The 27,895-nt window shown below is 38.3% G+C and overlaps 1 protein-coding gene across 3 annotated transcripts in view; it reads right to left on the reverse strand.

The window, feature by feature from the left end:
• LOC100804594 (protein FORGETTER 1) overlaps nucleotides 1-27,895 on the reverse strand; it is a 72,418-nt gene that overhangs the window by 8,135 nt on the left and 36,388 nt on the right. For 2 of the 3 annotated variants that reach the window (XM_006585657.4, XM_014779206.3), the window contains exons 8-27: nucleotides 27,610-27,742; nucleotides 27,046-27,106; nucleotides 26,881-26,962; nucleotides 25,974-26,099; nucleotides 25,709-25,852; nucleotides 25,520-25,619; nucleotides 25,318-25,449; nucleotides 15,742-15,812; nucleotides 15,496-15,668; nucleotides 15,196-15,289; nucleotides 14,107-14,204; nucleotides 13,892-14,027; nucleotides 13,606-13,712; nucleotides 1,503-1,598; nucleotides 1,314-1,401; nucleotides 1,100-1,217; nucleotides 846-942; nucleotides 638-761; nucleotides 464-541; nucleotides 265-383 (exon numbers count right to left, since the gene is read on the reverse strand). In XM_006585657.4, the coding sequence (XP_006585720.1) occupies nucleotides 265-383; nucleotides 464-541; nucleotides 638-761; nucleotides 846-942; nucleotides 1,100-1,217; nucleotides 1,314-1,401; nucleotides 1,503-1,598; nucleotides 13,606-13,712; nucleotides 13,892-14,027; nucleotides 14,107-14,204; nucleotides 15,196-15,289; nucleotides 15,496-15,668; nucleotides 15,742-15,812; nucleotides 25,318-25,449; nucleotides 25,520-25,619; nucleotides 25,709-25,852; nucleotides 25,974-26,099; nucleotides 26,881-26,962; nucleotides 27,046-27,106; nucleotides 27,610-27,742 (2,177 nt within the window). Of the gene's footprint in view, nucleotides 1-264; nucleotides 384-463; nucleotides 542-637; nucleotides 762-845; nucleotides 943-1,099; nucleotides 1,218-1,313; nucleotides 1,402-1,502; nucleotides 1,599-13,605; nucleotides 13,713-13,891; nucleotides 14,028-14,106; nucleotides 14,205-15,195; nucleotides 15,290-15,495; nucleotides 15,669-15,741; nucleotides 15,813-25,317; nucleotides 25,450-25,519; nucleotides 25,620-25,708; nucleotides 25,853-25,973; nucleotides 26,100-26,880; nucleotides 26,963-27,045; nucleotides 27,107-27,609; nucleotides 27,743-27,895 lie in introns of those variants that run through there. The other variant, XR_001389523.3, reaches the window with a different exon arrangement.

Genomic DNA, 27,895 nt, shown 5'->3' on the forward strand with positions numbered 1-27,895 from the left:
GATTAAGGAAACTCCTAATTCAGACAAAGGGAAACAACGAAAGAAGTAAACAAAAGGGAAAAAAATGAGGGATCTCTGCTGTTTTGGGTTTCCATGCATATGTTAACAAAAAATAAGCTCAGTCATTTAATCTCACAACCTTAACAGATATTGGAACATGAAGATTTGCATTTAACTTGATATTGGAAAAACAACAAGATCTATAATAAAATGATATTGAATTTAAAGGAAACAGGAACGCTGAACAAAAACGATGAAATATACCTTTCAAATGCTAAAATGAAATGACGTCTTCCCAACCACTCCCTCTTGGACTCATAGAAGCCATCATTGGCTGAACCAAGTCCATCCTTCTGTTTTTCATTCAGCATTGTACTTGCCAACTGATATGAAATAAGTCACATGCTAAGTCTGTCGGTGTAAAGCACGTCATTATACAGGTCATGAAGAGAAGAACAAGTACCTCCCATGTGATCCCACGATCTAAGATAAATGTAAACATAACTGTTGAGGCCCCAGTCAATTGATCAACATGAACAGTCTACATGAAAGTGAAAAAATTTCTCATCCATATTAGCTTTATAAAGTTAACATGAATAAATGAGTTGCCACAAGAGGTCTAGCAACACAAACAAACCTTTGGAGTCCCTTGTAGTTCAATTACATTAGCTTTCAAGTCAACAATGCCTGTGTCAAGGTTACCTTCAATGCGAGCATTCCGAACAAGAAGATCCAAGATACTCACAAATAACTCAAATAACCTGTTGCAGTAGTATATATCATAATGAATCTAATTAATACTAAAAACAAGAAGCATCAAGCTATTTAATTCACAAAAGACAGACCCATTTTGAATATCAGGAGGTAGTCCCAAAATCCGGTTGAGGAACCGTCCAACTTCGTGCATATCCGAATCAATAATACGACCAGATTTACCATTACCTACAAATATAGGAAGCATATGTTTAATTATAATAAGATTAGGTGGTGGAATATGGATCCCAAACAATACTTCAATGCCAACACTAAGAGACATGCAAAAATTATTATTATCAAACCACACAATCTAACTTTTAGAAGAGGGTATTAAATGAATTACCAAGAGTGTCCCTTACTATTCCAACAGACACAAGAGCAGCTTTTGCCTGCACAATAAAATCTTGAATTGTATCTGGTGTGTGAGATGAACATCCCGGTGGTACCACAGGCAGAGAATCCTAAAAAACAATTTGTCAATAGTTATATTAGACCATTTTTTTCCTTCTATGGATTTCAAAATACATATTTGTTATTTTCAATGAATATTATGAAACCTGCTCCATTATTCCTTTGTACATAATTGTCAGAGCTTTCTTTCCATAGGCACTATCATAATTATAAGCACTTAACGAAGGTCCAGCCCTGCAAGCCATCAAGGAAGTCATGAATAACATCACAAACAATGTTCATCTATGCCGGCTCATTGAAAGAAAAAAGAAACGATAAATTTAAATCCAACTTGCCTGCGGTCACCCTGAGTCAAGGCACCAAGAGATTCTAATCTCTTGGCAACAATTGATGCAAATCTTCGTTCTCCACCAAGATTTGTAAATAGTATCCTGTACAACATTAATGATAATATAGATTAGGTACAACTGGCATGGCATCTAGGGAGAGCATCAACAAAACCTAGCATGGAACCATTTTAAGATCAAGTCTAAAGTGCTTCCATCTTAACTTCTATATGTTATAATGTGATTTGATAATAGTCAACCAATTCACACCAGCAATACAATTTTTTGACAAAGCAAAGCAGCATATGTCTATGAAACAAAATTTCATTTAAGGAAACATATTACACACAATACATGTAGAGTTTAGCTAGGCAAATATACTCATGTTCAGAGTTGTCAATTGCACATAATAGTTTATGCGGTCCTGATCATGATATATTGGAAGCCAACTCCTTCCCGGAATAATCTATAGCATGAATGTTCATAATATATCCTCTTCCCTAACTGTATTTCCTCTATTTCTCCTCTTTCCCTAAAGCAACATCAATCAAAGTCTTTTCCTCAGGCCTCAGTTTAAAGTTAAATATTTAGCAAATTCAAAACTATAGAGTAGAGACAATTAATTGGAGTTTAGTTATTAGCAAGATTTTAAATTGCAGTCACAGTTGTGGTTGCGTTAAGGTTGTCATGACTACAGGTATTGCAGATTCTGCAATGCAGATTGCGGTCGTTGCGGCGTGAATGCCTTGCAACTTTGCACAAAATTATATTTAAAAAATTGTATCATTATATAATATATAATCACCTACAATTAGATAGCATAAAAAACCTATCATAATTTAAATTGATTTCAACTATTAAGCTATTTTCAATTCAGAGTTTGAGAGAGAAAAGAAGAAGAAAGTTGGAAGATATTATTGTTGATTCAGAATGAAAGGTTTTTTACAAACTGATTTTGTCTCTATTTATAGAGAGAACAAATATGATTACACATAACCAGACTAAGGCAGTTAACTAACCAAAGTTAGTTATTGCTTTAACAGAAATAACAGCTTCTAACAAAATAACAGAAATAACAAAACCACAGCTATCCTAACTGAATCATAATTGTTCTAACAGTTGTCCTAACTGAATCACAAAGTAAAACTTACTTAATACACTAATACCCCCCTCAAACCCAATGGGGTTGAGAATCATAAATGGGCTCAACTACATTGAGTTTGGACCTAAGAAAGAGAAATCCAGTTGGTGATAGAGGCTTAGTGAGGGCATCAACCCATTGATCTATAGTAGGAATATGATACAATTTGAGCTCTTTAGCTAAAACTTTCTCCTTGACAAAAAAGATGTCAATTTTCATGTGCTTAGTCCGGGAATGAAGAAATGGATTATGACTGATAACTACTGTTGTTTTTTTTTGGAAGGCACAAAATATATATATATTATTAATCTGATCAAAGCAGTACAAGTGGTACTGAAAAACAGATATACAAGCACCTCTGGTGCTGCCCTCCAAAAGACCCCAAGCTAACCCGATAAAAGGCAAACCGACTTAGTTTAAACAAAGGATTCCGATATGTTGGAAGACCAGTGGTTAAAACTAATGTCGAAACCTTTCTCTTTAGATTTAAGCCAAGACCAAAGTAAGTACAAAGCCTCGTCCATGACTATATAAGGTTCGAAAGGTTTTTCTTGAAATATCAAAAGATTCCTGTGTTGCCATATAGTGCTAGTTAGGGCAACCCACCAAGCACTCCATCTACTCTGATTTATGTTTGCCCCAAAACCATCACAAAATTGAGCAAAATGATTTAATGGGGAGGCTGGAAGGGGTCCGACAGCCTTGATCCATCCCATTGATTCCCACCACAGCTTTGTTGTCCTTTCACAATTAAAAAAGAGATGCCCCACTTCCTCCTGCCCTTGACCACATAGAGGGCAATCAGCATCTTGAGTATCCACATTTCTCCTTAAAAGATTCCCTTTAGTGGGGAGCCTATCTTTAAGGAGTCTCCAAATGAAAACTGCTGCCCTTGGGGGTATGTTCAGGTTCCATATTAGTTTGGAAATGCTTGCTTGTGAACCAGAATCGTTTGTCTTCAACATTAGACTGTAAGCTGACTTGGTGGAGTAAACACAATTAGGTTCAGCTTTCCACAACATAATATCCTTCACATGTCTCTGAATGCATATAGAAGTAATGTCTTCCACAAAGCTCACTGCCAAATCAAGTTCATGATCAAATAGATTTCTCCTCCACTTCGAATCCCATCTCCAATTATTCTGAGAGAAATTACCCATCATGGAAATAAGGCTGTGTTGCTGACTGCTTATCATGAAAAGTTGATTATATTGCTGTTTGAGAGTGCTCTCCCCTGCCCATCTGTCAGTCCAGAAATTAATTCTATCACCACAACCTATCTTCCAAACCACGTTATGATGAAATATGCTGTGCTGAGACTGGTGGTAAATCTTTCTCAGATCTTTCCACCAGTTGGAACAACCCCTTTTTTCTCTTCCAAGCTGGAACTCTTTCCATCCACCATATTTGGAGTTAATAATTCTGGCCCATAACTGCTGATAGTCAGAAGCTAAAGCCCAAATCCATTTGCCCAGCAGAGCTTCATTGAATATAGCAATATCTTTAATCCCTAGTCCCCCTTCAGCCTTAGGAAGACAGACCTCTTCCCATTTAACCCACGGTATTTTCTTATGCTCCCTATCTCCACCCCACAGAAAATTTCTTTGGAGAGTCACCAATCTATGAACCACCTTTTGAGGTATCTTGAAGAATGAAAGCAGATATATTGGTAATGCGTTGAGGACAGAATTTATAAGAGTCACCTTCCCTGCCATAGATATGTTCTTTTGAGCCCATTTGGATAGCTTTATTTGGCATTTGTTGATCAGAGGCTCCCATACCAGTGCACTTGAGGGTTTAGCCCCAATTGGAATACCTAGATAAGAGAAAGGAGTTTCTATTTGTCTGCAGTTCAGAAACTGAGCTGCCTCATTTGTCCAGCTAACCATCCCTCCAATAATCCCAAACTGACTTTTGGCATAGTTGATCTTTAATCCAGAAGCCAGCTCAAAACCTCTCAGCAGGGCCTTCAAAACTAGAACATTCTCCCAATGGGCTTCTCCCACTAAATCTGTGGGGTCTGAAACGGAACATTTTTTTTTTTTGATCGGCAAATTATAAAGATTATTAATAACAGTGAGTACCAGGGGTACTAAAATTACAAGGTAGAAACAAGCAGACTGGCAGAACCATAAGGTCCTGAGAGCCACCTGCCACTCTAAAAAGAACACAGAAACCCTGCACTGCTACCCTAGACAGAAAAAGCTATTGATAGATTACTAGACCAGTAGTTGTAGGGCAGGGCAAAGCCTTTCTCCAGCTGACTAAACCAAGACCAAACTAGGAAAATAGCATCATCCATTAGCTTGGATCCATTAAAAGCCTCGTTTAGGAAAACAATCCGGTTTCGATGCTGCCAAATCGACCAGGTAAGAGCCACCCACCAACACTTCCACCTAGACTGCAGATTCTTTCCTTTTAGGATAAGCGGGTGCTGCATGTAATGATGCCTAGGAGTGGGGGAGAAAGCTCCCAAGGTTTTGGTCCAAGATAGGGATTCCCACCATAAGGGAATAGTTCTTGGACAGTTAAAAAACATGTGAGAGGCTTCCTCCTCCTGTCTACTGCAGAGAGGGCACAGCGAATCGTTCAGCTGAAACGGAACATATAACTGTTAAAAGTTTGAATCCATGTAACTTCAGTCATGGCTTGAGCCAAGCTCCTGTATTCAGCTTCAGTGGAAGATCTAGCCACAATTTGTTGTTTCTTGGGCCACCATGAGACCAAATTAGGACCAAAATAAATCACTACACCAGAGGTAGACCTTCTATCATATGGATCTAAGGCCCAATCAGCATCACAAAGGGCTTTGATAGTAAAAGGCTGGGAGGAAGGAGCAGCCTTGAAATGCAGACCATGATGAATAGAGCCTTTAAGGTACCTTAGAATGCGTTTAATGGCTGTCCAGTGAGAGTCCATAGGATTAGCCATGAATTGACAGACCTTGTTCACAGCAATGCTTAACTCAGGTCTTGTAACGGTAGTGTATTGAAGAGCACCAACAACAGACCTATAGAGAGATGAATCACTGAATAAATTCGAGCCAACTTTGGTCAACTTGTAATTAGCAGTCATAGGGAAAGAAATAGGTTGTGCTTCTACAATTTTGGTTTTCTAAAGCAAATCTCTGATATATTTGCTTTGAGTCAGTAGAATAGTCCCATCAGCCACCAATTTGATTTCAATACCAAGAAAATAGTCAAGTTTACCCAATTGTTTAAGAGAAAAATTGGAATGCAGCTTAGTGGTGAGTTGCTAAATTACAACATTGGAGGTACCAATGATAATAATCAGTGTTGTTAAAAACCGGCCATGGCAGCGCCATGGCGGAAAGGTGTGGCGGTTTTTTGAAAAAACGCCACCGAATAGCGGTGGCGTGACGGGTTTCGAATGGCGGCGCCATGGCGGTTATGGCGGGCGGAAAATAGCGTTTTCTTTTTGTTTTTTTCGCAGAAGGAGTTGGGCTGACAGCGACGACACCATGGCGGCGGCGACGAGCACCGGCACGAAGGGCGGCAACGAGCACTGGCACGAACGGCGGCGACAAGCACCGGCACGAACGGCGGTGACAACGCGCACGAAGGCAGTTTCGCACTTCCGCGACCGATTGGCCTTGTGCGAGGTCACCCTTTCTAAGGTGCAAATTCTCTCGAATCAGATCTTCCTTTCGAAGATCAAGAGCGGAAGGCGCCGAAGATGAGTCTACAAAAGGTTTGGAATAAGCTTCTGAGAAGAAAGGAAGATCTGACCTCCCGCTGTGATATATTCCTCTGTGTATATTCATACCCCCTTTTTGTTTTGTTTTTGCTATTTGACACCCCTTTTTTGTGTCTGTAGCTTTTTTTTTCGTTTTGCTAATTGACACCTACTTTTTACTTTTGACAATCCCATTTTTTATTTTTTTTCCTATTGACACCACAATTTTTTTTCCTGTCCAGTCCTCTTTTGTTTTTTTCAATTTCAATGAGTTTATATATATATATATATATATATATATATATATATTTTTTTTTTTTTTGGTCCGCCATGACATCCGCCATTTTCCGCTACGCCATCCGCCATATTTTTATGGCGGATTTTTGGCTTTCCGCCATGAACCGCCATCCGCCATTAACAACATTGATAATAATATCATTTACATAAACAAGAATGTAGATAATGTGTCCTTTGTTTTTATAAACAAACAACGAAGGATCACACTTGCAGACCACAAACCTAAACTGTAAAAGAGTTCCTTTGAGCCTATCAAACCACTACCTTGGGGCCTATTTAAGACCATACAAAGCCTTTTGTAGCTTGCAAACCAAGGTTATATCTGAACTTTCGAAACCTTGTGGCTGCTGCATGTAGATAGTCTCTTTAAGAAGGCCATTTAAAAAGGCATTGTTGACATCTAACTGGAACAAATCCCACAAATCCCATTTATTAGTGAGAGCAAGAGTAATAATCAGCCTGATTGTAATAGGTTTTGTCACAGGAGAAAATGTTTCATTAAAATCACTAATCTAGCCTTGAACCTGTTAACAATCCCATCAACATTCTCCTTAATTCTGAAGACCTACTTACAACCCACAACTTGTTTGTCTTTGGGAAGAGGAACAAGATCCCATGTTTTATTGTTAAGAAGAGCCTCATACTCTTGATTCATAGCAGCAAACCATTAAGGGTCAGCAAGAGCCTGTTTAACTGTCTTAGGTTCACAATGTGCCATAAACAGTGAAGGATGCAACCTAGATTGATGAATTCCAAACTTGAATCTGGTTTGCATAGGATGGACATTTTGTGGGGGAAGAACATGATTATAAGAAGGAGAACTGACAGTGTGAGACTGAGAAGAAGAGGTACTGGACAGTTCACTTGGATATCTGTTTAAGTCAGAAACAGTGTTAGAGTGTTCATTAGTAACAGAATTTGGTTCAACATTTGAAAGAGGAGAAGATGACATGAGATTTTGAGAATTAGGGAATTTGATATTAAGGGATCTAGAGGGATCAGCACTTATAGAAGTAGAATTAGTTTCAGCATGTTGAGAAGAATGAGTAAGTTCATTAGGGGAAGGTGAAACAAGAGGAATATGAGCAGTAGGTAAAAAATCACTCTTAGAAAAGACAGAGGTGGATAAAGGTGGAAAAAGATCACTGTATGGATATTTAAGCTCATTGAAGATAACATCTTTGGAAACATATAATTTTCCATTAGGAGAGAGACACTTGTAGCCTTTGTGAGAGGTGGAATAACCAAGGAACAAACACTCATGTGACCTGAAATCCAGTTTGTGTTTATTATAGGGTCTAAGAAAAGGATAGCAAGAACATCCAAAGTTCCTCAAAAAATTGTAATTAAGTGACTTGTTAAACAAAACAATATAAGGAACTTGAAATTTAAGAGAAGCAGTGGGAAGTCTGTTTATCAAATAAACAGCAGTGCATCTGTTTTTTCACTGCTGGAAAATAATTCCAGTTTGGTGGGAATCGTTGTCTTGGGTGAATTTGGTGAATGTCTTCCCATTTCACCCAAGACAACATTTTATTCAGCATGTGTCTTATATTATTGAAGGATTGGCTGCGTCTAGATGGAAAGGGTGGTGGATAGCACTGACTTGGACCATATGGAAGCACAGAAATGATATAGTTTTCTCTAATAGCAGTTTCAATGCAAACAGACTGATGGAGGATGCATTGTTTTTGGTATGGACTTGGATGAAACACTTAGAAGGATTTCACCACTCACTACAATCAGTGGTCTTCAAATCTGACACAAGGTTTTAGATGTAGTAGACATTAGGAGTGCAGGGCAATTATTTGTAATAGGGCCTGCTATGTGCCCCATCCTGGGGTGGACCAAATAGCTGGCTGATTTCAAATATGTCACATTTGTAATCTTAATCCTGTACCTTTTAGTACCTCTGGTACTCATTTAATATACATATATATTTATTTTGGCTGATAAAAAAAAAAAATCAAATAGACAGCAGTTTGAAAGGCAAAATCCAAAAACTTTAAAGGGAGAGAAGCTTGTTTGAGATGAGTGAGGCCTAACTCAACGATATGCATGTGTTTTCTTTCCACAATACCATTTTGATGATGTGTGTGAGGGCAAATTAGCCTGTGAATGATCCCATGGGTTTGAAGAAATGAGGTAAGAGGTCTAAATTCACTTCCCCAATCTGTTTGAACCCTCTTAATTTTGGCATCAAATTGGAGTTCAGTCATTGTTTTAAATTGCTGAAGAACAGAAAATGTTTCTGATTTATTTTTAAGAAAATAGATCCAAGTGAACTTAGAATAGGCATCAACAAAATTGATATAATAAGAAATCATTTGAGGATGAAATATAAGACGGTCCCCACAAATCACTGTATTTAAGTTCAAGAGGAGCAGAATATACAGTTTGAGATAGAGAAGATGGTAGTCTATGTGACTTTCCAACACAACAAGCAGCACAAAATTCAAACATAGTTTTATTAACTATGGGTATATTACAATGATTAAGCACAAGCCTTATTACATTAGCATTAGGATGGCCCAATCTAAGGTGCCATATAGTTTGAGAGCTAGTACTAGGTGTTGCTTTAACATCAAAAACTGCATTTACAAAGGAATCAGAAATTTGTGTTAGAACCACTAGAAACAGAAGTAACAGCAGAATCAACACTGGAATTTGAAAGTAAGAAGGTGGCTGAGGCAGATTCTTTGAGTGCAAGATGTGGAAATGTGTAGAGGCCAACAGGATCCAGTGAACCTTGAAGTAGGACTTCATTGGTTCCCTGTGATTTCACAGCACAATGATTAGGATAAAATTTAAAGAAAACATTGTTATCCCTAGAAAATTTTCGGACATTGATGAAGTTTTTAGTGATGGCAGGTACATGTAATCTATGAAGCACGGACACCCCAGCCCCTTGTCGTGTCCGGTGTCCGGTGTCCGACACGCGTCCGTGTCAGTGTCCGACACGACACTCGTACTACGTTCTATATTTTGGACATTACAGGTGTCCACGTGTCCATGTCCGTGTCCGTGTCGTGTCCGGTATCCATGTCGGTGTCGGTGCTTCATAGCATGTAATAATTGTTTTAAGGACATACCAATAGGTATTCCTAAGTAGGTAAATGGAATGGACATCAAGCTACAATTCAACCAACTGGCTGCATCAGACTTCCATCTCTCTGGCATACCAAATGCACCAAAACAGCTTTTTGCAAAATTAATCTTAAGGCCTGAGGCTATTTCAAATATCCTCAGAATTGCTTTAATTGCCCTAACATTCTCCTGCGAGGCCTCTCCAAAGAATATTGTGCATCTGCATATTGAAGAATGCTTACATCAACTCTATTTGATCCCACTGCGAATCCCCGGTATAAATTTCTCTTGATAGCCTCTCTCACCAGTCCATTCAATGCTTCTGCCACGATATTGAAAAGGAAAGGTGCTAATGGATCTCCTTGTCGAAGGACTCTCTGAGGTGAGAACTCAGCCGAGGGGCTTCCATTTACCAGGACCGATACAAAGACGGATTTTAGACATTCCACTATCCACTGAATCCATTTGGCATAGAATCTCAGTCTCCTTAACATATAGACCAGGAAATCCCATGAAACAGAGTCGTGTGCCTTCTCATAGTCCACTTTGAAAACTAAACATGGCATCTGACTTCTTTTGGCCTCTTCCAACACCTCGTTTGCTATCACTGCACTTTGTAGTAGATGCCTCCCCTCTATGAATACAGATTGACATTCGTCTATTATGAGCGGCATAACCTTCTTCAATCTGTTGGCCAGTAGCTTGGCTACTATCTTGTACATGCATCCAATGAGTGAGACCGGTCTGTACTCATCCAACGACTGCGGATTGCTCACCTTAGGGATTAATACAATGAACGATGCGTTACATCCCCTAGGAAAAATTCCATTGACATAGAATTCATCCAAGAACCGCAGAACATCCGGTTTTACTAAGTGTTAGAATCTCTTGATGAATTTGAAATTAATTCCATCAGGACCCAAACTTTTCTCACTTCCATATCCCCAGGCTGCCTCCTTTATTTCCTCCTCTAAAAATCTCCCTGTTAGCATGTCATTGTGTTGGTGGTCAATAGACTGAAATTCAATACCATCCAAGTGGGGTCTATTATGGTCCACCTCTTGGAACCTTTGTAGGAAGAATAGGCAGGCTGCCTCTTTTACACTTGCCGATTCTTCAACCCACTCACCATCAATCCATAGTCCCTGTAGTGTATTACCCCTTCGGCTTGCATTAACCAACAGGTGGAAATAGCGGGAATTACAGTCCCCTTCTTTCACCCATCTGGCTCTTGCCTTCTAACGTAATAAAGATTCATGAGACTGTGCAACCACCCACAAGTCTTCTTGAAGCTGTTTCTTGATTAACACCTCCTGATTAGTTAGCTGTCTATGTATTGTGCTCACTTCCATTTGATTCAGTTCTCCCTCAATCTTCTTGTATCTCTTAAATGTATCACTGAAGTGGTCTCTGTTCCATATCTTCAACCTTTCCTTCAATCTCGATTTTTTCTTTCAGCACAAATCCGCCCCATCCACTTTGCTGGTGGGTCCTCCAGCACTCCTGCACAGTCGAACTGAAGGATTTGTCCGCAAGCCAGCAATCGAGGATCTGGAATGGCTTTGGGCCCCAATCTACAATCTTAGACCAAAGCACAACTGGGCAGTGGTCAGAAAAATTCCGATCCAGTGGTTGTTGGATGCTTCCAGGCCATTTTGTGAGCCAGTCGGGAGACACAAAGAATCGGTCTAACTTACTATTTGCAGCTCCGTTGAGTCTAAACCACGTGAAATTTCTTTCTACCCATGGCGCTTCCTCCACCTCCAGCTCATCTATCCACTCATTGAACTCTTTTATACTACTCTCATCTATCTTCTTTTGGGACACTCCTATCCTTTCCGCAGGATCTCTGATGTTGTTGAAGTCCCCCGAGATGCACCAAAGGCCCCCCTGGTTTGCTGATTTCAATTGCTTGATGACATCCCATAGCATTCTTTTGTTCTGTATGTCACACGGCGAATATATAGATACAATGTTAACTTGTACTGCTTCTCTAATCCACTGCCCTGTCATCCAAATGAACTCATTTCCGCTAACCTTCCTTTCCAATTTGAATTTTTTCTCGCCCCACAAGCATAGGAGTCCCCCAGCTGAGTTGACTGTTGGCTGCATCTCCCAGGACACTACTGGATCCCCCCACAATGCTTGGCACATTGTTTTCTCAATTACCTCCTTTTTGGTTTCTTGGATACATATCATATCTACGTTCTCCTTTTTAATCAACCTCCTTATTGCTGCCCATTTTACCCCCCTCCCTAACCCCCTCACATTGTATGTGACAATGTTCATGGGATATAGCTGAGATTCCCCACTTTCTCTGCCTCATTCCTGTCTCTCTCCTCCATTGCCATAAACTTCTCCATCCTCCCATTGTCTTCTGCTGCATTTACCCCCAATTTTTTGCTATATCCCAGATGATTGCTGCTGCATTTTTCTTATTTTCTCCTAAGGCCGTGTTCTGCCCCTCAAATTGTTTCTCTATATGAATGAACACATCCGATAATTTGAGATAGGATTGAAACTGAAAGAGTCAATTGGAGCCACGATAAGAGAATCTGATCTTCTTGTTCCCAATCGTTGTATGCTGGATTTTCATTTCCAACTTCACAATCTGCCTCTGTGAGAAAGCGAATCGGGATCTAAGGACTTGCCACGAAACGCTGAAGTTTATGAGCTTTGATGACAGGTTCTACCTGTTACCTCCATAGCAGGAAGTTAAAATCATCTAACTTTTGAGAAATCGGATGAAAAGGAGTAGCGGAAGCGAAATTCAGATTTGTCACCATGGATAGACCTCAAGCTCTGATACCATCATAGAGTTTGAGATAGAAAAGAAGAAGCTGGAAGATATTATTGTTGATTCAGAATGAAAGGTTTTGACAAACTGATTCTGTTTCTCTATTTATAAAGAGAACAGATATGATTACACATGACCTAACTAAGACAGTTAACTAACCAAAGTTAGTTACTGCTCTAACAGAAATAACAAAACCATAGTTGTCCTAACTGAATCATAACTGTTCTAACAACTGTCCTAACTGAATCACAAAGTAAAACTTACTTAATACACTAATATCAATTAATTCCATTTTGATCATTAATTTCATTTTAAACCTCAATTAATATTTGAGAGTCTAATTAATTCCTTCCATTTCTCACCTAATTAATCAATTTTTCACTAATTTCTCACCCAATTAATTAATAAATTAAACTTTGCATTAAAGAAATTTCAGTAATCTACTCACTCCTCTCTCATGACCCAAATAATCCCGCTCATATTTTCCATTTTAACTTCAATTTCCCACCTTTTTTTCAATCAGCAAATTTCCAATCTAATATCCCATCCCCACTTTTAATTTTTTTTATTTTCATTTTAATTTGTTTAATCTTATCTCAGTTTATTTTATCATAACTCCTACTCTCTCAAATGCTGATATGTCCATTCTTCTCTTGCTCTCTCTCCTATCATGTCACCACCTTTCTCCTTCACGAACAAGTCACAATTTTCCTTCTTCAGTCTCTTGGCTGTCCACCCTTTTGCATATACACAGCATCTTCTAAGGGGAAAGGGGTTTTGGCCGTGGGAACTAACTATCTCTGATTCTTTACTTTGTTTTTTGTTGGGATTCTTTGGTAAAAAATTTGTCTAGACTGAAATCGGATTCTTGTAATGCTTGTTGAGGCCGCAACACCATTTTGTTGCGGCTTTTCGGCTATTTTTAACCCCACTGTGATTTCGTTCGGAATCGGTATCATTTTGCGATATTGTTTTGTTGCAGACAATATGTTCATTCAGCATCAATTTATAAAACCTTGGTTATTAGTAATACCAATATGAAAAGCAACCAAATAAATAAAAAGCAAAAGTATCAATCAATAATGCTCAATGACCTGTATTCTGGTGCTGAAGCTTGATTTGATCGATGAGTTCTTCCAAACTGCTGGATTGCCCGGTCAGCACTCCATGGAAGTTCAAGTGTTAAATGAACCCGTCTTTTCTGTTGTGCAAAGGTTAAAGAACACGAAATGAGGAAGAACATAGGACAGCAAATGACACATAGAATGCATATTAAAAGTTCAGTAAATCAGAACTTTCCAACAGACTATGTGCATAAATATACATAGACAGCAAATGATATATCAGGGTTGAAATTTCTTCCAAATCAGTTTTCCACACCTGATTTGCAGCTCGCCTATCAGCCTGCAAAGATACACCAGCTGATCCAGCTTCAGAGATAATAGCAACAAACTTTTTACCATCCATAAAGAGCTGCTTTTCATGCATGTTAACCATTTCCATAGTGACATCTTTTCTAAACAGGTACACAGAAATTAGTAACTCAGCCATTACCAAATGTTGTTCACTAATTAGGGAGGCAAACAACAACTCACGTATTACGAGCCTGATAAGTAACACCCTTTCCAGTAGAAGCCCTCACAAGCATGCCTCTCCTTCCTGTCATTTCTGCAACTTTGTCAGGGCCTCCTAGCTGCATATAAATGACAATTACAGCAGCCAGGAAAGAGTTAGCAATTTCACTAGAAAAAGAAATATTCTTAAGAGGAAAAAAGACAAAAAAAGAAGACATCCTAACAAGGACCAATGATTGAATGTTTGACAGAGAGACAAAACACCTCAAACTACAAAAGGAAGCTAAAAAAATAATCATATCCTGAATGAACTCTAGAAGTATTCCTTTCCAACCATAATGTTGCCATTGGACATGTAATTTTAGGCTCTTCCAACTTTGTCCAGTATGAGATTTAGATCCTTTCATGTTACTTATTATATAATAATGTTATGAGAGAGCAGAATATATAAATAAATTTGACAGAGCTATCTATTAGTAAAAAATATTATAACTACTTTCATACTTTTCTCTATCTTAACATTATCATATAATGAATAACACAAAAAGATCATCCAACGAGGATACAAAAAAGTGAAGGAGACTTTTCTTCAAATGTTTGGGACTGGAAAATAACATTAACTGCGCAAGGTTATGTACGTACTTAATCTTATCGAGCATTTTTAATTTATATGGAGTAATGTTAGCAAAACAATTTCTAGTACTCTTTTCAACACATTATTAAATGAAATTTACATCAGACCCCACTTCTCAAAGCATTACAGTCTTAACAGCCAGCCTACCAGTTTAGTTATCTTTTATTTTGTCTAAAATTCTCAAGTATTATAAGAGAACATGCATCATAATACAGCATAGGCATCATTATCACTCAATGAGCTGATATTTTCCAATCTTCTAATGTATGTTTATAATTGCAAATATTGGCTATAAAAATTGTTCCTCATTATTAGTTCCTGATAACAAGATTGAGAACATAATTCTGACTTCCACATAGCAGCTCCATACTTCATTTTAAAATTAACTTTAAACATTGTATTTTAACAGTTCTGTTGAGCACATATTAACAAGTGTTCTCCAAAGCAAGAATGTGAATCAAGCATATGATTACTACCTGGTCAACAATATCATCCAAAGGATTATTTGGAAGATCCAGAGCACGAATTATGTCTAATATTTTTGTCTTGCGTTCCGAGGCTGCATCATACCTGAAATAATGTATAAAAAACATTCATCAATCATCACTTCCCTACTCTTTTATTTTCATTTATCTCCCTTCTAATTTCGGTTGATAGAAGATAACGTGCCTTTTACAACCAGTTTCTTTAGAAATCAGTTATTCAACATAAAATGATAATTTTGTACCATACAAATAAGACTCCAAGAATTCAAGAGAAATGTTTAAATTCTATACCTCTTTTGAAGTTCAGCTATGTAGGCCTGTCTAGCTTGAAGATATTCATCTGTTTTCTCCTTACACAAATGGCATGACCACTCTTCAGGAACTATATCACCAATTGGTGGCATCAGGCATGTGGAATGGACTAACTTACTGCAGCAGGAACACTGTAGCAATTTTTTCCTTTCCTGCAGGGAAAAGTAAGTGATTCCTGCATCCCAAGTATCAAAACACTTCAAGAGTTTTAAAAAGTATAGCTACCTCCTCTGTAGTACAAATTTCACATATTTGAAACTCATCATCAGAGTCAGTAGATTCAATGCCAGAGTCAGCTGCACCAAACCAGAGGAATCTTAATAATGTTGTAAAATGAGAGAAACTGAGGGATATTTGGACTGAAAACTGTGTGTCAGAGAGATCCTACGGAGCTTGTTTATATAGACAGGTAGCATTGATTACCCATATTGGAGAGTATACTTACTCGCCCAGCAATAGTGTATCTTCTTTTCTGGTTAGTTAAGTCTGCTTATGTTAACCATAGTCTTTCCTTAGTTTTCTGTTAGGAACTAACTCAAGGTTAGTTGACAGTTACAGTTGGTAACTGTCTATAAACAGCTTTCTAATCTGTTGTTCGTTTGGGTTGATTTTATCAATATAATCACCTTTCCTTCTCTCTCTCTCTTCCTTTTCTCTGAATCTATTATGGTATCAGAGCAAGGTCGATCCTTGACTAATTATTCATGGCTTCTGCTTCATCTCCTCCTCCACCGCCGTCATCTCCGACTTGGTTTTCACATTCTATTTCAGTGAAACTAACGAACTCCAATTACATTCTTCAGTGTAATCAGCTTCATCCGGTCATCAAAGGTCATGGTTTGTCACACTTTCTTTTTTTTATCAGCAAAAATACTAATAAATTGGATATAAACAGCAGTACAAGAGGTACTGTACAAAATACACATCAGGACCAGGATATGCGGAAGTATGGTAGCCTAATACAAGTTAATTACCAAGAATTAAGCTACCAAACATCTGACAGTAACCCTGTTAAGTAGTTACCCTATACCTATACCATACTTCTCCCCTCATTACAAAAATGAAAAACCACCCCTGATATTGCTGGACCAGTAATGGAAAGGCAATTCAAATCCTTTTTCCAGATTTCTAAAACATGTCCAGCAAAGGAATATAGCATCCTCCATCAGTTTGTTGGCATTGAAATTCTCATTTGAGAAGACAATCCTATTCCTATGGTGCCAAATGCACCTAGTTAAGGATATCCACCAACTCAGCCAGCACTCCTTCCTAATACCCGACAGCCTGCAAGAGGAATGCTGGAGGAAATGGTGCCTTGGATTTTGCGGGAGGGGTCCCACTACCTTTATCCAAGACAGTGATTCCCACCAAAGCGGCAAGACCTTATCGCACGAAAAGAATAAGTGTGCTGCATTCTCTTCAAAATTCCTGCAAAATGGGCACATGCTGTCATTGATTTCCGCATTTCTCCAACGTAAATTGGTCTTGGTAGGCAGCCTATCCCAGATTACTCTCCAAGCAAAGAACACGGGTTTAGATGGAATTTGGAGTTCCCATAACTCATTAAATACTGTCCTGATTCTCATTTGTACATACTTCCCACTGAGTAACTCCCAGTCGGGTCCCCCCTCCAAACCCACTTGTCATGCCTGTATGGACAGATTGTGAGCCCTTCTATATCCTGCATAAACTTGGCAGCCATATTTATTTCAGCTTCGAAGAATAAACGCCTCCATTGCAATCTCCAATCCCATCCTGTGTCTGAACTCATCCCCATCTGCTGTATATACTGATTCTGCTGGTCAGATATAAGGTAGAGTCTAAGCTCATCCATTGTCACACTTTCTGGTTGCTCCGATCATTCTGCCGTGATTTGATACTGTTGCCGATGGCCATGCGGGAATTGTGTCGTAGAAGTATCTAAACTTGGAAAAAGAAGATCAGCTTCTTCTTTCTTGGCTTCAATCAACGATTTCTGATATCACTCTTCCTCATCGTGTTGGATGCAACACTTCGTGGCATCTTTGGGAAAAGCTTCATACGCACTTCCATTCTATTGCTCACACAAAGAAGAGGCAACTTCGTATGGATCTGCGCAATGTTTCTCTCGATAATCGCAAGATCACGGATTATCTTCTCCACATTCAGACGCTTACCGATTCGCTCACTTCCATTGGTGATTTTGTTTCGCAGAGTGAGCGCGTGGATATTATTCTTGAGGGACTTCCAATGGAGTATGAATCTTCGGTAACATTCATTTACAATAAATCTAAACCAATGTCGGTTGATGATGTTGAATCTTTGCTTCTTGATCACCAATCTCTCATATAGCTAAGCTCACCAAGAAGACTCTTGGCTAGGTGAATCTCACTGAGTGTAACCATAATTCCACCCCAATTCAAGTGAATCTCAGTCACAAGTCACTGATTCCTCTAATTCTGACCTGCAAGTGCATCTCACTTAAGCATCCACCAACACTTCTAACAATAATGGAGGTTACAACAACTCTAGCCATGGTGTGGTGGCCGGAATAGCTTTTACCGTGGTGGTCGTGGGGGAGGCCATGGCGATGGTGGCAGCAAGTTTGTTGATGTCCAATGTCAGGTCTGTCTTAAGTTTGGTCATGAGGCAATCTTTTGTCATCGTCGGTATGATGATAACTATGTTCCCTCGCAACCTATGGATTATACCAACTCATCCTCTAATCAAAACTCTAAACAATCTCAGACCCAAACACCTACACCAACACCCAACCAACCCAAGCAATTGTCTTCTACCACTACTCAACGTGACTCCTTTTGAGGGCCCTGATCAGATTACTATTGGCAATGGTCAAGGCCTCAATATAAATTCTTCAGGTGTCTCCTATTTTCATTCTCCTTTCAACTCTAAAGTACCTTTAACTCTCAAAATTCTGAAATTTGTCCCTTCTATCACTAAAATTCTAGCATTAGTCAGTTCTGCAAAGATAACTCAGTTTTCTTTGAATTTCATTCCAATCATTTTTTGGTCATATCCCAGGTTTCTAAAGAGGTGCTTCTTCATGGATTGGTGGGTCATGATGGACTCTACCACTTACCTGACTTGCCGTAGCCCTCAAAGCCTCACTCAGCACCTATATTGCAATCTAGTATCTCTGTAAATAGGATGCATACTACCTCCTTTGTAAATCCCACTTCTTGTTTGAATCATGTACTCCTTGTAAATGTTGCTTGTACTGATTCCTATGCCATTTGGCATTCCAGACTTGGTCATCCAAGTGCTGATGTTCTGAAACTTGTACTCATGTTGTGTAATATTTCCTCCATTAATAAAACAAGTTCAGATGCTGATTAAAGATAGGCTCCCCACTAAAGGGAATCTTTTAAGGAGAAATGTGGATATTCAAGATGCTGATTGCCCTCTATGTGGTCAAGGGCAGGAGGAAGTGGGGCATCTCTTTTTTAATTGTGAAAGGACAACAAAGCTGTGGTGGGAATCAATGGGTTGGATCAAGGCTGTCGGACTCGGACCCCTTCCAGCCTCCCCATTAAATCATTTTGCTCAATTTTGTGATGGTTTTGGGGCAGACATAAATCAGAGTAGATGGAGTGCTTGGTGGGTTGCCCTAACTAGCACTATATGGCAACACAGGAATCTTTTGATATTTCAAGAAAAACCTTTCGAACCTTATATAGTCATGGACGAGGCTTTGTACTTACTTTGGTCTTGGCTTAAATCTAAAGAGAAAGGTTTCGACATTAGTTTTAACCACTGGTCTTCCAACATATCGGAATCCTTTGGTTAAACTAAGTCGGTTTGCCTTTTATCGGGTTAGCTTGGGGTCTTTTGGAGGGCAGTACCAGAGGTGCTTGTATATCTGTTTTTCAGATTAATAATATATATATTTTGTGCCTTCCAAAAAAATAAAAAAATAAAAATAAATAAAAAAATAAAACAAGTTCAGACATTTGTTCTCATTGTTGTGTTGGTAAATCTCACAGACTCCCTTCCTCCCCTTCTAGGTCTGTTTATTCTAAACCTTTTGAGTTGGTATATACTGATCTTTGGGGCCCAGCACCCTTTAGTTCTCATTCTGACTTCAAATATTATGTTACTTTTGTTGATGCCACTCTAGATTTACCTGGTTATATCTGCTTAAAAGCAAGTCAGACCCCTTAACAGTTTTCAAACAGTTTCACACTATGGTTCAAACTCAGTTCAGTTTACCAATTAAGGCTGTTCAGTCTGACTGAGAAAGTGAATACAGACCTTTTACCAAATTTCTTGCTGATCTTGGTGTCATTCACAGACTCATTTGTCCACATACCCATCACCAGAATGGGGTTGTGGAAAGCAAGCACAGACATATAGTTGAAATGGCTCTAACTATACTGTCTCAAGCTAGCTTACCTATGGAGTATTGGGATCATGCTGTTACCTCCAGTGTGTACTTAATTAACAGGCTCCCTTCTTCTGCTATTCAGAATGCTGTTCCTTATCAGAAACTGTTTGCTAAACTTCTTGACTACAAGTTTCTGAAGGTCTTTGGCAGTGCTTGTTTCCCTTTACTCAGACCATACAATCAGCACAAGTTTCAGCCTAGATCTGAGGAATGTGTTTTACTAGGCCACTCTTTATCACACAAAGGCTACAAGTGTCTCTTTGTTGCTGGAAGGATTTACGTCTCCAAAACTAAAACATGTCTATGGTTAATTAATTGGCGTGCTTGAGGACTAGTCGCAGCCATACCCAACCGAAAAAGTATGTTATCCAAGCGCATTTCAAGTAGTTGTAATAAAACCTGACCAGTTGATCCTTTAGCTTTTCCAGCAATACGAACGTATTTAAGCAATTGTCGTTCTGTAAGACCATAATGAAAACGCAATTTTTGGGATGTGGTCTTCAATGAAGCCATGTTTCCTTATCCTCAATTCTTTGCTGAACCTGCAGGTACTTCATCTTTCACACCTCAGCCTAACATTCTGGCTGTTCTGCCTCAAACTCCCACTCCTGCAGTGACTATGGCTCCTCCCCCACTCACAGCAGACACTACAAGTGAGGCTCCATCCTCTTCCACTAGTCCCATCACAGCAGCAGATGTTCATACTGGTTCCCCTTCTCCAGTGGTAGACTCTCCTGAAATACCAGCTCCAGAACCTGCAGTTTCTACTTCTGTGCAACCCTCTGCAGTTCTGATCAGGCCTGATAATACTCATTCCATGTGCACAAGAGTTAAAGCTGGCATTGTCAAACCCCAAATTCAGCCTACACTCCTCCTTATGCTGAAACCAAACCAACAAAGTCAGCCCTGGCTAATCCTATCTGGCACACAGCTATGAAAGCAGAATACGATGCACTTCTAAATAATCAGACTATGACTCTTGGTTGATTTACCTCCCTCCAGGTCTCCCATTAGTTGCAAATGGGTTTTCAGGGACAAAGAAAACCCTGATGGTACAGTTAGTAAATGTAAAGCCAGGCTTGTTGCCAAAGGCTTTCATCAAAGACTTTGGTATGCTTACAATAAGACCTTCTCACCTGTAATCAAGCCTGTTACTGTCAGAATTCTTCTGACTCTTGCCATTACTCATAAGTGGAAACTCCAGCAGCTTGATGTGAATAATGTCATCCTCAATGGCATCCTTCAGGAGGAAGTCTTCATGACTCAACCACCTGGCTTTGAAACTTCCAACAAGCAGCTTGTTTGCAAGCTTAACAAAGCTATTTATGGCCTCAAGCAGACCCCAAGATCATGGTTTGATAAACTCAGAACCACACTTCTCAACAACAAGTTCAAATCCAGCAAGTGTGACCCCTCATTGTTTGTTTACTCCAAATCTACTACTGTAATCTACATGCTGGTCTATGTAGATGATATTATAGTGACAGGGAATAATTCAACCTTTATCAAGTCTCTGGTTTCCAAACTCAATTCTGAGTTCTCTCTCAAAGATTTGGGTGACATTGACTACTTTCTAGGCATTGAGGTCAGTTCTCAGCCTGTTGGTTCCACTATTCTCACTCAGTCAAACTATATTTGAGACTTATTGGCTAAGACTACTAAAGATGAAGCCAATCCTATTTCATCTCCCATGGTTGGTTGCTGTAAATTAACAAAAACAGGACATGAATCCTTCGCTGATCCTTCCCTCTACAGATCAGCTGTTGGAGCCTAGCAATATGCAACTATCACAAGGCCAAAAGTTAGTTTCACAGTTAACAAAGTCTGCCACTTCATGAGTAAACCCACTGAACAGCACTGGATGGCAATCAAAATAATACTTAGATATCTGAAAGCCTCTCTCAACTTTAGTTTGCATATGCAACCTAATTTCTCATTATCACATTACTCTGTCCATGCCTATTGTGATGCTGACCGGGCTTCTGATCCGGATGACAGAAGGTCAACCTCTGGTGCTGCCATTTTTCTTGGTCCTTATTTGGTATCTTGGTGGTCTAAAAAGCAATCAGTGGTGGCCAGGTCCAGTACCAAGGCAGAGTATAGGAGTTTAGCTCTTGCTACAGCTGAGGTGTCTTGTATTCAGTCTCTTTTGGTTGAGCTCAAGCTTCCTCATGCTCCTCCTGCTATCTTCTGTGACAACCACAAAGCCCTTGACTTTCCTTCTCTGCTTTGCCCCATCGTTACACTCACCCTTCGCAACCCAGCCCATCGCTAAAGCTCAGCCTCGTCTTTCGATTTGACCTATTTCCCTCTTTCTCTATTTAGGATAGAAAGCATAAGGTCGCAAGTGCTCAGCACTGTCTCCTTAGCACATAATCCTGTTCTGCACTCCAGAACCAAGCACATCAAGCTTGATTTGTTTTTTGTTCAAGTGAAGGCTATTGGCAAGCATCTTTGAGTTGTTCATGTTCCTGCTGCTGATCAGAGGGCAGACATCCCTACAGATCCAAGCTCTAACCCCTGCTACCTTTGCTACTTACAGATCTAAGCTCAGAGTAGTTGAGAAGAATTCTACCAACCACTGCTGAGCTTGCAAGGGGGTATAGGAGAGTATACTTATTCGACCAGCAATACTGTATCTTCTTTTCTGTTTTGTTAAGTCTGGTTATGTTAACCATAGTCTTTACTTAGTTAGTTTCTGTTAGAAACTAACTCAAGGTTAGTTGACAGTTACAGTTGGGCAACTGTCTATATAAACAGCTTTCTAATCTGTTGTTCCTTTGGGTTGACTTTATCAATATAATCACCTTTCCTTCTCTCTCTTTCTTCCTTTTCTCTGAATCTATTAACCCATAATTAGAGGATATTCAGTTTCCCTTGAATCAGATACCATATCCAACCACATCACTATACATTAAATTCCTGATTCTCAACAAATGTAAACAAGCAACCCAGCCAGTTTCAAATGTGTTCCAAAACCATCAAATTTCACACATTAGATTTTTAAAAAAGATATCATGAGAATTAAGAAATTATATTTAGTTAATCACAATGTTTCCTTTAAGGAGGACAAGCCCGAGTAAGGAAACAGGCTCCATACCCAATGAAGTGAACCAAATGAATAAAAACATTACAAGCAACAACAACAACAACTAAGTCTTATCCCACTAGGTGAGGTCGGCTAAAAACAAATAACATAGATGAAATAATCACATGTCAATGGCACTGACTCAATACAGAGCAAGAAAAAAAAATAAAACATGGTTACATGATACAGTGGTCAATGCACTTCTAGGCAGCAAAAAATATCATGTGAATTCAAACTAATCAACTACTGCCTGCTAACAACTTGTCACAGAAATCATGTTTAATGCAATCCAAGTTTCAACCAGTAATTAGAAAATAGGGACTGGTATATAATTAAACCTATTGCAAATTTTTCAGTTTCTCAAACATTCTCCTACAAGAAGTCAATTTTGCCTCAGTTAAGCCAATTTCAAATTCTAAGAGCCTCTCTTGGTTTAAGGATATGTTTTCTGTTTTTAATAACAATTGACATGTTATTTTCACTTTGTTTCCTGTTTTCAAATATTACAGAAAATGAAGAATATTGTTTTCACCATTTCCTATACCAATATTTGATAACAGGATATCAAGTGAAAATGAGATAGCACTTTTATAAGTATTGATGAAACTTGAAAACATTTTTTCAAAGAAATCAAGCCCTAAAACTCCTTCTAAGTTCAAAGCTTTTGTTGTGACAACTTTACTCAGAAGTATTAGACTAATTTTTTAAGGAAAGGTGACCTCACAGGACTATTCATGGATATGTCTGTCACTTCTACATTTAAGTCAGAAACTGTGCCTCATTTATTTTAACACTGCCCAGTTGTGTGACCGCTTTGGAATAAACTGATGAGCATGGGGTATATCCTAGTAGGTTGGATCAGTTTCTACACATTTGTTTCAAGGGTTTGGTATGAAGGAAAACAAATCTTGTGGCAATGATCTGTTTATTGAATTTTGAGGGTTTTGGGGTTAGAAAGGAATACCTGCATCTTCAATGGCATTTCTGCCGATTAGAATTTTCATGGTGGTACTTAGAATATGCTTTTATTATGAATAATTCCCTATCCTGTAGTTTTCCCTTTGTAAACTCTTATTGAAAATGAACAATAAACTCTTATAACATTTTTTTCTGAATAGAATAAGTCAATTAATTGGTGGTTTTGAGAGAAAATAGAAGAGATGAGAATTTTACACCGAATGAATGAACATAACCCCCCCCCCCCCAAAAAAAAAAAAAAAAGATCACGAGCAGCTGCATTGGTGGTTTTGAGAGAAAATTGGGCATGACCTATTGAGGGAAAGATGACACAAACACACCTATGGTGGTTTGGTCATGTAAAAGAGTAGACCAACAGTTTGCAGTAAGAAAAGTGGACCAACTGGAAGATAGTCTGGTTAAAAGAAAAAAAAGTACCAAAGAGAGAGAGATCATCTAAATGGATTTTCTAATGCAATTGAAGTCTCCTAAAATACACCATAGGCCCCCATTGTTGGCAGCTCTAAGTTGCTTGATTTCATCCCATAGAATTCTTTTGGAAGCTATGTCACAAGGTGAGTAAATGTTAATTATAGTAACTTTTCCTTCAACATTGCCATGGTTATCTCAAGGGTATTATCTCTCGGCGATGGCAAATATGGTGGACTGCCTTAACTTGGTGCATCTGGTTTCATCAAAACAGAATTATATTTGCAAATGAAAGGTTTAATGATCAAAAGCTGTGATGGAGGATGCTATTTTCTTCTGCTGGAGTTGGCTCAAAAATTTGGAAAAAGGATTTGATATTCCATTTCACTCATGGGCAAGCAACATTTTTTTTTATCAGCAAAAATAATAATATATTGATAGAAAAGAAGTACCAGAGGTACTAAATACATAGATTAGGTCCATACTCATGGTTCCAAAATAATGCTCATGGGCAAACAACATAAGAGTTGGGTTTTGTAAACAAGGGGGGATTGTCCTATAGGTTTTTGATGGAAGGATGTCTTTACTAATTCTCACCTATGGAGAGTTAATTCTTGCAATAAAGCTTGAATTAGGTATCCATAGGTTTTCAAATAGTATGGACACAATGTACATATATGAGTACCACTTGTACTATTCCCTTTATATTAATATAAATTAGTTTTGCTTATCAAAAAAAAAAATCTAAATGCATTTTCTGAATATTTGACTTCCGAAATAGAAAAAATAGTTCATTTGTTCAGTTTAGCTGACCCAACATAGAGGGCTACGGTCTTGGATATTGGTAATAGGAAAAATGCCTGAATACCATACACAGCAGAAGTACAATAGGAACAAGGATAAGTGCATAGGATTCCTCAAAATCTGTTTCGAAAAGACTCACTCTCAGAGTCTTCATCACTTTCAGCATCACTAGGAGGCTGCCACTTGGCTACTTTTCTGACCCTTCCTTTTACTGAAACACCGGGAGTTGCAGAATGCCTCTTCCGTTGGAGTTCTTTTACCCCATCCTCTCCTACAGCAGAAGAGTGACTAAATGCACAACGAAAATAAACGAAAATCATTAAGCAAAACAAGTCTGAAACCTGGGAGAAGTTCAGGTTTTTCTGGTAACGGGTAATTTTCTTCCACAAATTTAAGCAGCAATTCTCGAGGTCCAGAAACAAAGTCATCAAGTTCAGAACCCTATCCAAAAAATGAAAGCAAGTGAGAAACTGAACTGCAGAAAACAAAATTGCTTTATGTGGAAATGAATGCAGAATTCAAATACACACATATTTTGTTACAGCTTCCTCTGTCCTAGCTTCTCCAGTACTCTGAAGACCAATGACTACAGATTTTTCTTCAACTAATGCTTGCTTCGCTAGTCTCACAGCAGCAGGGACTTTAGCAGACATACATATGTGTCTAAAGAAACGCTAGAGATTCCAAGGAGCATTAACAAACAAAAGAGTCAATGAATATTATTAGTCCAAAGACTGGCAGACAAGAGAATCAAAATACAGATGGTATATTTAGGTATCATATAAACTTCATTACTTGGTGGCTGGCCCAGTATAATCGCCATAGTTGACTAGAATTTGGTTTGTCATTTAGGAAGGCACTGGCTGACAGCAATTCTACACGTAATTCAGCCCAAAATTCTGCTGCCTTTTTATACATGTCCTAAGTTTGATATGAACAATAAGATCATCAGATGAAAATATTGAATTTAAAGGATAAATTAATTCAACAACAGATGATATAGATAACTAGACATGTTATAATTATATGAAAAGAATGTCGAACAATCTGCATCCAGAAAGCAATATACAAAAGAGAAAGAGAAAGTACATTCCTAATTTCACATACTTGAATACCTATCATATATGAGAAATATACATGCATGCATGACAGTGTATAATGTTGGCATTTGTTTATTAGAGTATTCTTACTCCACTAAGTAAAGAGTGTTGTCTTTTACCTAGTGTTAGTTGTTAACTGACAGCTGTCAGTTAGGTTGTCAGATTTCTGTTATGAGTCAGTTGGTTAACTGATTACAGTTAGGCTTTCTGTTATTCTGTTAGGTTTCTGCCAGTCTCTCTATATAGAGCTAACACAGAACCTTGTAACTTGGCTTTATAATATTCTGATCAATGAAATCAGTTTCACATTTTCTCTCTATTTTTATCATTGTTGATACAAATAAATATGATATTGACAAGCAAAACCCTAATGAAAACACAAGCAAATTGTCAGAAAAAGAAAAGGCCAATTATTTTATGCTATGCCACAAAACTAACAAACAAAAATGGTTGATGGAATTCTCTCTCTATTAGCTTATACTCTACTGATTATTATTTTCAGATGCCAGTCGATATTTTACCAGATAATTTTCATTATCTCTTCAGTGAAGAAGTTACAGTTTCAATAAATAATAGCACAAGTAAGCAACTGTGTTTCATACCATCATTTTATCCTCTAATGGTGCTTCGATAACTTCAAACTCTGCACCCTCATAGCTAAGTGTCCGGCATAAATACATACCCCTGCAATAAGATAAATGAAGCAAATCTTTCGTAAGCATGTTCATTAAGTACGAGGGCTGGTGTGTACATGAAAATATTAAAACCTTGCTTTCATGTCCATGGCAACTAGTTCAAGAGCTCCAACACCCCCTCTGTCAAGAGCTCCTGGATGTATAAATTTGAATAGTTAATTTCAGACTTAGGAGATGGGGTCATCATGGCCAACAAACACATGTAGGAAGCAAGGATATAAGAAATTCTTGAGCATTTTTTTATGTAGCAGCTATAAAATATTATATTATTCATAAACAATTGTAAAATACTAGTTATCTATCATAAATGATTGTCAATCATAAAATATTATGCAAAAATGTTAGTAAAGTAATAATAATATAGGTAAAAAATGATTATCAAACAAAGAGCAGTATGTAAATGAAAATAAATACATCATCAGTTAGACAAATATGATATAATATGCCTCCAAAATGTTGCAACAATGGGCATTTGAAAGGGAAAAAATAGTGAACCAATAGATTTATCAAAAAAATTATTTATGAATGAAACAAATAGAAAAGCAAGTTTAAAGAGAGGGAGTGAGAGAGAAAGATGATCACTCGTTAAATTATATTTCCTTAAAAACAATGGGAAAAGGATGGATAAGAAACTACCTAGAAATTCCCGGAAATCAGTGAATGAAGTCCCATCTCCCCAAAGACCAAGTCGAACCATATAACCCATATTACGAGGTTCAGATGCTCCAGTTGCTGAGCAATAAACAACACGAGCTTCAGGTAGTCGATCCTGTGAAATTAGACTGCAATAACTCAGAAACCACATTTGTACCCACAATTTCAATGCTAAATATTGCAAAGTAATAATTTGACTTCAACATACACATTAATGAAAAATTGTGCATAAAGTAGGAGACACATACATAAGAGGGAGGGAGGGCAT

This window comes from Glycine max, chromosome 8, assembly GCF_000004515.6.
Source record: "Glycine max cultivar Williams 82 chromosome 8, Glycine_max_v4.0, whole genome shotgun sequence".
NCBI classification, from domain to species: Eukaryota; Viridiplantae; Streptophyta; class Magnoliopsida; order Fabales; family Fabaceae; genus Glycine; species Glycine max.